The 13,012-nt window shown below is 41.8% G+C and overlaps 1 protein-coding gene across 10 annotated transcripts in view; it reads left to right on the top strand.

Annotated features, from left to right (window-relative positions):
* Nucleotides 1–13,012, top strand: part of FGFR2 (fibroblast growth factor receptor 2) — a 141,599-nt gene that overhangs the window by 124,428 nt on the left and 4,159 nt on the right. For all 10 annotated transcript variants that reach the window (XM_060274788.1, XM_060274792.1, XM_035138088.2 and 7 more), the window contains 5 exons: nucleotides 1,436–1,626; nucleotides 6,572–6,694; nucleotides 8,128–8,198; nucleotides 10,004–10,141; nucleotides 11,907–12,012. In XM_060274788.1, coding sequence (XP_060130771.1) covers nucleotides 1,436–1,626; nucleotides 6,572–6,694; nucleotides 8,128–8,198; nucleotides 10,004–10,141; nucleotides 11,907–12,012 — 629 coding nt within the window. The remainder of the gene's footprint in view (nucleotides 1–1,435; nucleotides 1,627–6,571; nucleotides 6,695–8,127; nucleotides 8,199–10,003; nucleotides 10,142–11,906; nucleotides 12,013–13,012) is intronic.

Below are 13,012 nucleotides of genomic sequence, written 5' to 3'. Positions count from 1 at the left end.
AATGTGATCTGCATTCCTCCTGTATTACAGCCTGTTCTAACTCTTTGGTAACTGAAAGCTAGTGTTGAAAACGGAAAGCTAGTGGTGTGCTGAACACTAGTTTCACAGTGGTTTTTGTTCCTGTTCATTTGATGGAACAATGAGGAGCAAATAAGATTCCAAAAAGTAGTCGGGAATGAGTGGGTGGAACTTCATGATGAAATTCATGTGCACAAGTTAGCTCTTCAGTGGACCTTCTGCATTTCCTTAATGTCTGAAATACATGAGATGAATTTTACATGGTCAGAAATGGAGAGGAATAAAAAGTACAAGGCATGTTAACTTCCTGCTCCTTTTGTTTTACCTAAACATCTCATGCCAATCTCAATAGCCCTGTTCATATGCTCTTTGCTTTCCACACCCTCAGTTATTGTCACATGAAAGGGAGAGCAAGCGTGAACTCATTTGGCTCACCACCTCCCTCACATCTCTGCCAGCATTGCTGCACATATGTTGGTGCTGAACATTTGCAGCTGGGAGCCTGCTGTTTAGTAGAATCCCTGTCTGATTTAGAAACTCTTTCTTCAAGTTTACTGGACTATGCATGGAGCCTACTTGGGTAGAAAAAGTTCCCTACTGCAGAAGTTCAGACCCCAATATGTGTGGGACTGTACGAATGCTGAGAGTGATGCATGTGAGAGGGTCAAGCCCATGGGTTCATCTCCTCTCCCACCCCCAAGGGAGGAGAGACCTGAATCTGGTTATTGAGCTTAAAGAATACAAAGCAGAAACTGCTCCACCTCCCTTCTGCTTTTGGTAAGACTGGAAGGGAGTTCTTATGATGAAAGCAAAATGTGGCAAGAGTGCATATTCTGCTTTGTGATCTTGTGTATGCTCACCTGGAGTAGGTGGGTGGGTAGGTAGGTATGGAGCCATAGTGGGGGGAAAGAGAATGTGAATGTTTGAAGGCAGCTGATTTGAACTGAATGTGTTAAAGAGTTGGGTGTGTTTTGTACTCCATTAACTTTTATTTTGTGAGAATCACCTTTTTTATTGAATTTAAACTATTCTGCTGTATTTGGAAATAGTTCTATTTGTTTTATCGTTGCAATGGTTTTATCTCTTTTTTATAATTGTATATTATATTGTTGCAACCTGTCCCAGGACCATAAGATGAAGGGCAGGTGAGAAGTCTAATTAAAAAATAAACATGCTACTTGTACTATGGATAGAATGAACTTATTTTCTAAATAAATACATGGCAGTAGCATTTTGAGAAAAATCATCCAATGAATCGGAAAAGAGGCATGCTACTATACTTTTATGGGTCAGTAGAATGGAAAATATATATATATATATCTATATATATATATAGAGAGAGAGAGAGAGAGAGCGCTAGCTAGCTAGCTCCTGGTTTTCATTCATTCATATACTGTCTTATCTGCTCACTTTGAAGGACCACTCTACGTGCTGGTTGAATATGCTTCGAAAGGGAATTTGCGGGAGTACCTGCGAGCACGGCGGCCACCAGGGATGGAATATTCATTTGATATTAACCGGGTTCCTGAAGAGCAGATGACATTCAAAGATTTAGTCTCATGTACATACCAGTTGGCAAGAGGCATGGAATACTTAGCATCACAAAAGGTAAGCCAGTGTTATTGAAGGATGACAGCTTTGCCTGCCTTCCTTCCTTCCTTCCTTCCTTCCTTCCTTCCTTCCTTCCTTCCTTCCTTCCTCTACAAATTGCATTTTTGAAGAAACATATGTTATTGAAAGAAGACAGCTTTGTGTTCCTTCCTTCCTCTACAAATTGCATTTTTGAAGAAACAAATCTGAAACATGAGATTGGCATCCTGAATGTCACAACACATGTTGAGTTTTATACACATCCACCTGTCCCAGTGTTACATCAAGCTTATGGGCATTGCTCAGGCCCAGAGACAATAGCAGTGTTCTTAACTATTTGGGCAAACAGGTATCACATTCTAAATTCCAGTGATGATTCCTCTGGTAGAAGGCAAGGAAGTCAATTTTCCCCATGTCCCTCTGAAAATCTAGGGGAAACCCTGTTCCGGATGATGCAGGAAAGGTGGCACTGTGGGGACCGTAGGGGAATAGGAGGAGAAACCTCTCGTGGAATTGCAGAGCATTTCCAAATGGCAAAATAGAATATTTTGCAAATCAGGTTGATCAGGGCTGCAAAATTAATTAATAAATGCAAGTAGCCCTTAGTGCTGGGGACCCAGGTAGTGCTGTGGGTTAAACCACTGAGCCTAGGGCTTGCTGATCAGAAGGTCGGCGGTTCGAATCCCTGTGATGGGGTGAGCTCCCGTTGCTTGGTCCCAGCTCCTGCCAACCTAGCAGTTCGAAAGCACGTCAAAATGCAAGTAGATAAATAGGAACCGCTACAGCGGGAAGGTAAACGGCGTTTCCATGTGCTGCTCTGGTTTGCCAGAAGCAGCTTTGTCATGCTGGCCACATGACCTGGAAGCTATACGCCGTGCAACCCCAGAGTCGGTCACGACTGGACCTAATGGTCAGGGGTCCTTTTACCTTTACCTTAGCCCTCAGTGCTAAATAACATGTCCACTCCTTCCTTTTCAAGTTTTTCAGTTTGATCCATTGGAATGGCAGCTTCAGCTATTTTAATATTAATAGGCATTTTTACTAGCAGAATTGTTCATAGAGGCTCCAGTAAAGAGCTGTATTTAATTTGGAGCAAATGTATGCATAAGTAATCAAATGCCAGGTTATGCCGGCTAAAGTTTCTTTTAAAGACAGAACAAAGAAATCATTATTCAGCAAACAATATCAGAAAATGAACTTAGATATTCATGAATTCCAATATTGATGTGGATAAACTGTGAGCTGTTTAGCCAGGCAACAAAAGCATAACCTTGAGATTTGCCTTATTAAACTAAAGCCCAAACAGTTTACTATCTTACTGAATCTGAAAGAAAGCACCATTCATTTCTCAAGAGGTTTCAAGGGAATTCCATCTGCTGGCATTGGCTAATTGGTGAAAAGAAGCAGCAGCAATCCTGTGAGCAAATTAGTCATTTGTCTTCACTTAAAATATTTGCCTGCTGAGAAAACTAACTGTAATAGCATCGTTTTGATATTCAGTCCTTGGAGATCCCTATTTGGCAGATTCCTCCACAGCTAAACCTTAAATTTCCCTGTGCCTGTAAATACAGTGCAGTCCTCTGCTTAATAGACTAAATAAGGACGATGGTGGAGGTGCAAGGCCAGCTTTCTTAGTAACTGAGTCAGACAGAACATAATTGGCTTTGTTGTTGACGACAGCATTGTGCTAGCACATGCTAATCAACGTTCCTTTATGTGAGTTGCTCGTTACACCAGAAGTAATATTTTCTAAATAGTTTAGTCTTTATTTAAATTTTGCAGGCAGACATTCCATTTTTTGGATGCTGTGCTCATGCACATAGTGCCAAACCATGGTTTAGCATTGTGTGGGAACATGGTCGTTTTCTTTTTGGCATGCATGCCAACTTCAGCTGTTTAAATTGAGAAATGCAGTTGCTAAGGGTGCACAAATCTCCTGCCCTAGAGGAGAAACCACATCCTTGAATGAATGCCACCCCCCCCCCCAAAAAAAAGAACTGAAATGGACCAGCAGAATGGAAAGTTTTGAGAGTGCAAGGCATTAAACATATAGTAATCACATCTGAGAAACTAAACAAAAGGGAAATTCATTCTAATTCTCCAAACAGCTTAATATTGACATTTCATCAGCTTCCCCATACCCTTACTTGCTCCTTAGGGCAGAAATAATAAGAGTTTATATTTTCAGGATGTTCTTACCATCCAGGAACAGAAATACACTGAGAAATTCAGCGTGTCCAGTTGCAATCTTTATAACATGGCATTAAATAAATAAAATGCAAATGCAAATACAAATACAAAAAAAATTTTTTTAAGGCAGTTAAACTTGTAATGAAATAATGTTTATTTCTTTATATTAAATTTCACCACACAGCCTTGTGGGACTGGTAAGCGAAAGAAAAGTCCCTCTTCCTCACCTTTAATACCCCTTCAGCTTGACTGCGGTGGATAGATAGAAATAATTGAAAAATGCTTCCTAGAATTGAAATGTTTAAAAGGGTCTTACTGCTTCTGTGAGTCATGTAATGTGCTGAACCAGCAAGACTGTGCAATCCAGAGGTGGATTTAGGGGAGCATGGCTGGTTTGGTTGCACTGGACCCATGGGGGAGGGGCACTACAGGATGCCACAACTATGATTTAGAACGGAGCGTGAGAGGCAAGGAGACGCTGATTTTGGAGTTGCCCAGGGCGCTGCTGAAATTTGAGACCCCGAGACCTAGATCTCCCACTGTCATTTTGAAAATGATTTGTAGAATGAAAGAACGGCCCATTCACAGTCTTGGCCACCTCAAAAGCAAGGTGACAGAAACCCTCTGCACCCAACCATGTGAATTTCATTGCCGTTTTCTCTCCCTTTTTGATAATTTTTGAATGAAGGGAAAAAAATGCTTGGCACAGCACTAGTTCTGACTTGACACTCGGCCAAGGTTCATAGTTTGTTCCTTCCCTGTGAGACTAAGGGGGAGCAAAACATTACCGTAATGTGCAAACTGGACCACTGTTTTTGTTGCGATGTAAATATTCTTTAATGGCATTCCAATAATTTCTAATATAGATTTTGATGTTGCTGGAATTTTATTATAATGTTTATTTTAAGGATTTTTATTTTAATGGATCAAAACCAGATCTGCACCTTGTGATTTGGATTTGGTTAAAAGAAATAACACGACAAAGAATACTTTCCGTTTAAAAAGCCCATCAATACGAGCATGTGGTGTTGCGCTGTTGAAGTATGATATCCTGGACCAACAGGAGGGGGGGGGGAAATCCAGTAGAAAGTTTCACAACATGTTTCTCCTGCTGCCTCTTATTACTAATGACAGAAGAGCTTAAAGCAAGCTATGGTTTCCATCAGCAGGCAGAACTTCCTTTCTGAGTCAAGAAAGGTCAATTGTACATTTTCAAAAAGGTGCTGACGTGAAGGGAGGAAAGAAGGTTAAGGGTGTGGGAGACCACTTTCAAATTTCATTATTTACGTTTTCTACAAAATGTTAGTTTTTTCAAAAGGAGGTACCGTAACTTGGTTTCAAAATGCCAGTCAGCTAGTATGCTGGATATCTCAGAGGGCACAAATGTGCTACATTTCAGCCTTTTTTTTTTTTAGTAGTAGGGAATATAGTTGTTTTTACTTTTATATACTTCTGCAAAAAGTAGCCACTCTGACTCCACATGTTAACTTGAAATCCTATTCTAATGTAACTTAGAAGTTGTTAAGTCCATACGAACAGGGTTTATAGTGGAAGTCATTGAGAAGCTATTTCAGGAGCAGTATGATACAATTTAATGTGCAGTTTAAAACATTTGATTCAGTTGAAGGATGGTCTCCTTTCACTGCATAAAACGGAGTTGTGAGTTTTCAAATGCATTTTCCTAGACATTTCTCTAGTAGGCACTAAGGGAAAGATTTGATTGCTATCTTGCAGTATTTTAAACGCTCTCATAAAAGCAGTGGAAAATAATTACTTGGTATCACTGTATACTATTGCAGAGCTGTGCTTTAATGGCGAAAGATAAAATCAGCAGGTTTTAAGTGGCAGGAGACTTTAGACTGGTTTCCTAGGAGAAATGACAGTATTTCTGGAGCCTTTGGTACATGTTGCTTGACTATTTTTAGGGAAGTTGAACAATCTTCCCAGAAAGCTTTAACATGAGTGAATTGTCTTCTGACAAATGTGGTTTAAGTATAGAAAGTTGGCCAATGGGAATTGTTTTCTATGCTTTAAAACAAAACCTGCCTCCAAGTGGTTGCCACATGTCATTTAGTTTCCACCTGCATTCCCCACCTCCTCACCCTTTCTGAAGTCTCCCAGCAGTGTTTGGTTTTTTCCAGGAGCAGAAACACAGCTGAGAGAAATAGTGGGGGGGGGGGGTCAGATTATAGCAGCAGATATCGGAGGGCCACAAAATTATGTTGTTCTGTACTTCCTTCCACTCCCAATCCTTTGAGGCGTAGTCCAGAGGACAGAAACAGATCCATCAACTACGCCAAGCGAAGGAAGATCCCAATGGTAGTGCCCTCCAAGAGGCAGAAATGCATCTTGCTCTTGCATTTTTGAGTTGTGTACTCTCACTGTACAACTCAGGACTTGCTTGTCCACAGCATAAACAAATTGCAGTGATTTGTGCATAATTGAATACAAAAGTCTTTTACACCATTTTAGTTTTGAGGGACTAAATATATGAACTCCTTGTCTCCTTTTGTTCATTTTAAAAGAAAATGTTTCATAACCCAAAAATGTTTTACATTTTGGGGGTGGTGGTGGTGGTGGAGAGAAGTGCTTTTTAAAAATGGGGGGGGGCCCTACTTTCCCTGGAATGATTCTATTTTTTTTCCTGAGCCTTCACATCTGTACCTGACTGTATGTACCTGAATGAAGCAGTGTGAATTCTGATGGCTGAAGTTGGGAATCGGGTTGTATGTACTCACTTCTGTGAATTCATATTTTAAATTTTATTTTCCAGTGCATCCATCGAGATTTAGCAGCAAGGAATGTTTTGGTAACTGAAAATAACGTCATGAAAATAGCTGACTTCGGGTTGGCCAGAGACATCAACAATATAGATTATTATAAAAAGACTACTAATGTAAGTGGATGGCAGTCTTATCACTTGATCCGGTATCTTTTTTCCTTGGTGCATTTAAGTATGGCAAATGTATTCCTAATGGACTTCTTGTACAGCAGCCTAACTTTTAATCAAAGAAATGAAAATAATAGGCAAGTGTGTTAGGATTCCTAACCCCTTTTTACTAGGAAAGGAAGGTTATCTGCTTACACCGGCTGGGAGAGTACGTGTTACATGATGCTTTCTAAAGGATAAGATTTAGCCTTTTTTGTTTTATGGCCTCCATGAAACTTGCAGCACATTCTTTGACTGTTAGCTAGATACCGAATATGAATATAAATTTGGCTTTTTGTAATCAATGGATAATTTTTGTGGAATGTATCCATTATGAAATTACTAACATTTGGTTTTAGTTTTGTAGAAGTCTTTTATTACCCACATTTCAGCAGAAGCTTATGACATTCTTGGCAATCCGCTGGTTAAATAACAAGCACTCCCCATTTAAATGGCATGCCCTCACTGTGGATAGCAACTTAGTCTGGTTTTTTTTTTTAAAGCAACAGGATCTCTTAGCACACAAAGTAGTGATTAAATCTATATCCAAAAGGCCTAAGATGTGGGGCTTCTCTTGCACATTATTCTAGATGCCCCTGTGTGGTCATTCACACGAATCATATTTCTGGGTCAGCTGTCATTTTAGTTAATTTATTTATTTGGTACATTTATATTGCATCTTCTTTCCAGCACAGAAATCAGGGTTCTTTGCATCGGATTGCCCAGTGGTCTCCCATTCAGGCATTGAAGAGACCCAGTCTGTGCGCATGTGACACTGAGATGGACTATTTGACTGTGGTTGAGGAGAGGAACTGCTAAACAGGCGGCGACCATTTTGTGTTTCTCCAATTGACACACAATCACCGGTGCCCGGGTCCTTTTGGACCTAGCAGAGGGCAGAACAGGGGCAGGCTAATGCATGCTCCACTGATGTGTGAGGGGGGCAGCAATGGAGCCCCCATGCAAAATGGTTGCCGCCTGCACAAGGACACATTCCCCCTTGGATGATTACCAAGGCCAGATTCCAAACATTTTGGCTTTTTATTTTTCTTTTTACCCCTGAGTATGCTTGAATACAGCAAAGTAAAGTGTTTCCTGATTGGGGAATGCTGCCTTGGGGGGGGGGGAAGCTGTGGCAGAGCTTGACTTTCTGATTCTTTCAGTTTTGAATAAGACTTTTAAAAATTCTCATTCTATAGAAGTTAATGAGAATCACAGCTATGTTAACGAGCCAGGAGACTAAGGAAAGAGGGGCTTTGTTTTCTAATTTTTCATGGAGCTGTTCATTTGCTTTAGCAAAACTTAGTATTGCAGCTTGACTTAATCTTTGCCAGATTCATTGCTGAAATTGACTAATGATCAGTAGATAATCAGTTGCTGCTTTTCTATTTTATGTCCAGGGTCGGCTGCCTGTGAAGTGGATGGCACCAGAAGCTCTATTTGACAGGGTTTACACACATCAAAGTGATGTGTAAGTAACTTTATCTTAGAACCTTACTTTTATCTTTTTATTCATTTATAGCTTCTTCCAGTCTACTTGAATTACATGTAATAGAAATATAGTTATATATGCAACAGATTAAAATATGTCTCTCAACCTTTGATCCACCAGGGTAAATTAATTTACTACAAGCCAGACACCTTTATTCTGGCAGGTTAAAAAGCTAGAAAGAAAAGCTTTTTGTGCTTTGTTTTTTTGCAAAGGTTTTTTCGTTTTTTAAAAAATTATCGTGGAAAACTTCAGAACCAAAGAAAACAATGGATATTTTCAATCTCATTGCTGCCTCATGGACTCATTCTTTCAGGAATATTGTTGAACTCGCTTTGGTAGATTTTATATTATTTTCCCCTCCCTTACTTCCTGAGACTTGTGGCTGCAGTTTTATTCCCCAGTAAGTGGTAGCCATAGAAAGTGAGGATTTTCTGGAAGACTGCAGACCAGTGCTCTGTTACTAATCTGGCTGGCTTCAAAGCACATGAAAGGTAGAAAACACTGGCTTCCTCTTGCCAGTGCGGAAGTTTACTTCCCTTGAACCTTCTTTACAGATGTGCAGCTCTGAAGCATTGTTTTAAATGGTTTGGTTGGAGCATTTTTCTGAACCAAAGCGTGGAGACGCTAAGGCTTGAGTTGCTGTTAATTGTTCATAAATCTGTGACTGCAAGGGTTTCCTCAGAATTGCAGGTACATTTGGACAAAAAGCAAAATAGTCATAATAGTCTGTTTCCCATGCTAGTCCTTGTCTGTTTCAGAATCCCATGCAAATGTCTGGTGCACATATTTGTTATATTCATGCCACCTTTGGGCTTTCACATCAGCCTCTGACAGCAGATCACACACAAATGCCATTGCCTTACGCAGTCCTGCCTTTACGGATTGTCAAGGAGAGCCAGTGTGGTGTAGTGGTTAAGAGCGGTAGACTCGTAATCTGGGGAACCGGGTTCGCGTCTCCGCTCCTCCACATGCAGCTGCTGGGTGACCTTGGGCTACTTCTTTGAAGTCTCTCAGCCCCACCCACCTCACAGGGTGTCTGGAAAGGAGATTGTTAGCCGCTTTGAGACTCCTTCGGGTAGTGATAAAGCGGGATATCAAATCCAAAACTCTTCTTCTTCTATCTGCAAGCAAATATGGTTTGGATTGTAACCATGGAACAGGTTGCTTATATTTGGATCAGATTCAGCCAGACCCTATTTACATTCCATGATTCCGTGGTTCTGGTTGTGTCTCTTTGTCTTTCTCATTTTGTGTGTTATTATGGGGCAGTCAACGTGGTTCCCTACTTCCATCTTTCCTGCCCATTGGCCACATTGGCTGGGGCTGATGGGAGTTGTACTTCAACTGGAGGGTACCACATTGGCTACCCCTACCATACTCTTTGCCCAAGGCACTCAGAACAGTTTCTGCATGATTCCCAGAGGTTTCCCATCCAGGTTGTTTGCAGAAGCAGATCTCCGTTTTTAGCAATAGAACTAAGTCACCCCCAACATTTCTCTGTTTTTGTTTGTTTGTTTTCATCATGAAGTACTTCCTCAAACAAAATGATTTTTATTTTGGGAGGGGGGTAGATTATTGGTTTCTGTAGGATTGGTAAAAACTGGCAAGGTAGATGGATAGCTATCATTATTCATCTGCTGCCAAAAAGAGGAAAACAAGCAAGGAAAGTAGCATTAAACAACTTTGCTGCTCAGATCATAAGGTAGGTAGCTAAAAGTAGATATCTCCATGCTGACTTTAGTAAATCTGATTCAGCCCCATTTTTATTCCCTTTCTTGTTTTAGATGGTCATTTGGTGTGCTAATGTGGGAGATCTTCACTTTAGGAGGGTCACCGTATCCAGGAATTCCAGTGGAAGAGCTCTTCAAGTTGCTGAAAGAAGGACACAGAATGGACAAACCTGCCAATTGCACCAGTGAACTGTAAGAAGTCTTTCTTGCTGGGCCATGGACTGAAGAGGGATGTGCTGATATAACCGACAATATTTATATGATACAATGGGAGCACTATAACATTATATGCATGTACACACAGGGCAGGTTCAAAAATGAGTACAGTGGTGCCTCGCTTTACATATGCCTCGCACGACGAAAAAATCGCTCCGCGAGTTTTGCACTCCATGAGGCATTCATAAGACGACAGCTAATCTTCCTTTCCCAGGGGGGACGGAGCCGAAACGCGGCGGTGCGGCAGCTGCCCCTGCCTGTCTTCCCCTTGGCTCGGGGAAGACAGGCGGGGGCAAGCAGCGCCCGCTGCGATTCAGCTCCGTCCCCCGCCGCCACCTCTAGCCCCGCACCCCAGACACGGAGCGCAACTTCGGAGACGTCCGAAGTTGCGTTCTGTGTCCGCAGAGGCTGGCGAGAGGCGGGGGCGGGGGAAGACCCCAACACGGAGCGCAACTTCGGACGTCTCCGAAGTTGCGTTCCATGCCTGCTGTGCGCTGCAAGAGGGGGGGCGGGGGAAGGTCTTTCCCCACCCCCGCCTCTCACCCTGCACCCCAGACACGGAGCGCAACTTCGGACGTCTCCGAAGTTGCGCTCCGTGTCCGCGGAGGCTGGCGAGAGGCGGGGGCGGGGGAAAGTCTTTCCCCCGCCCCCGCCTCTCGCAGCGCACAGCTGGCATGGAGCGCAACTTTGGAGACCTCCGAAGTTGCGCTCCGTGTTGGGGGAGGCTGGCAAGGCGGTTGCTGGGAGAAGAGAGTTTCTCTCCCCCCCCCCGCCGCCGCCTTGCACACAGCCGACATCGGACGGGGCTTCGGAGACCTTCTCCAAAGCCCCATTGCATGCCACTGCCAGTCCCCCAGAGCCTATAGGAACGCATTGATTAAGTTTCAATGCATTCCTATGGGAAACTGGGACTCGCTAGACGAAAAATTTGTTACACGAATGGACCCGTGGAACGAATTAATTTCGTCTAGCGAGGCACCACTGTATTAAAAAAGATGAAACGAATCAGTCACAGGAACAGGGAGGGTCCTGCTGTTAAAAGTCAGGATAAACACCACATGTCTGATACTGCATATTTTTAGCAATGTAAACAGGAAGCAAGTGATTTGGGAAAGTTTTAATTATGCAGTCAGTTGTGGAGCTGCCAAAAGTACACCTCCATAAGTTGATCTTTTTGTTTAAGTTGCACTTAGACCAGGTCCAGCTGCAGACTTCAGGGGCCTCAGCACAGTGCTGCTGATACAATACCACTGAAATGCAACAAATTTCTATATTAAATTGATCACTGAAATGCAACAAATTTCTATATTAAATTGATCAATAAAACAGTAAAACTGCTGAGAGTGCATACACTGTCAAAGAAAGGAACTTTTGTATTTACAAATAGTGAAAGAAATTTCCACAAGAACCGTTCTCTGTTTGCCTAGTGTATGCTTCACATAATGGTTACTCAAATTCTCCCCTGTCTGCTGCCTTGAGCTTCATTTCAAAAGACAGAACATAGGCTACTAAGGATAAAATAATAATAATAATAATAATAATAATAATAATAATAATAATTGTATATGTAGAATACAAATAAGCATCAATGGGAATCACCATCGTTCATAATGCATGCATCTTAAATACATGTGAACACACCCTGGCTTTAACTGAACAGCCCTGAAGTATTGTGAATAAGGAAGATGCCTGACATAGACACATTGAGTTAATTAACACAGTGAAATGCTGCCTTCCACAGCTACATGATGATGAGAGATTGCTGGCATGCTGTGCCTTCCCAGAGACCTACTTTTAAGCAGCTTGTGGAGGACTTGGATCGGATCCTCACTCTCACAACTAACGAGGTGAGTAAGGCACTTGCTTTTTAAATTTCTGAAAGAACAAGCAAAATGCTTCCATTGTTATAAGGAGCATCTTAAATGAGAGCATGCCTATTGCAAGGTATGTGTAGGAGAGTTTGTGCATTGCAAGGCCCCTGGCAATGAAGGGCACGTGCACAAGTTATGCACAATACACATTGCACACATACCCTGGTAGCATCCCTGTTCACGGAGTACAAAGCACTAAGCCCTGGTTTTGCCCATACTACAACCATGTCCGAGTATCTGAAAAACAACCATTAATTTCTATGGATAAACTAAAAGAGGTGCATTCAGTGTATTAATCCCAGCCAGTGAGAACCAGCCCATTCCATCCTGAGTTCTTTTTCAGTCTTAAAGTGCACTGCAGTTTGATTCTGATTTCTATATACAGTATGTAGATATAGTAGAAATAGAAGTCTGAACACAGCAGCAAGATCAGTTAAGTATCGTAGATGAGAAACAGTATTGGGGATTCTATTGAACCCCCAAATTATAAAATTTATTAGGCTTGCATTTTAATTTGAAATGGAGTTTCTGCCCAGGTTGGTATTTATTTTTGAAGTAGTACACCCTTGAATACCAGCTATCATGGATTGTCTTTCCATGGTATATTGTACCCAATAAGGGGAAAGGCATACCAGAATATGACAGAAAATTGTGAGCTGCCTGGACTTCCCCACATCTAGGGGGTCATACTATAGCCACATATTGAAGCTGACAACCAAGTAAGGATTATCACATGAATTCGTCATCTGAACCATCCTTCAGTGAATATATGGATCTGTTGAATATGTGTGAATCACTGGGTATCCCAATAGCTTTCCCCTTCCATTTATGGTATGAATTTCCCGCTCCATATTTTTTTCCTAAAAGCTGTCATGCTAATTTATATTGAGGAAATGATGACTTCTTTTGAAGTCAATGGGAGATTTGCCATTGATGGTGGAGGCGCCACAATTTTAGCCTGTGCATACTGATAGAT

The sequence above is a fragment of the Zootoca vivipara genome, chromosome 5 (genome assembly GCF_963506605.1).
Source record: "Zootoca vivipara chromosome 5, rZooViv1.1, whole genome shotgun sequence".
In the NCBI taxonomy this organism is placed as follows: Eukaryota; Metazoa; Chordata; class Lepidosauria; order Squamata; family Lacertidae; genus Zootoca; species Zootoca vivipara.
Note: the sequence above shows the minus strand (reverse complement) of the source record. Positions and strands in the feature narration are given on the sequence as shown.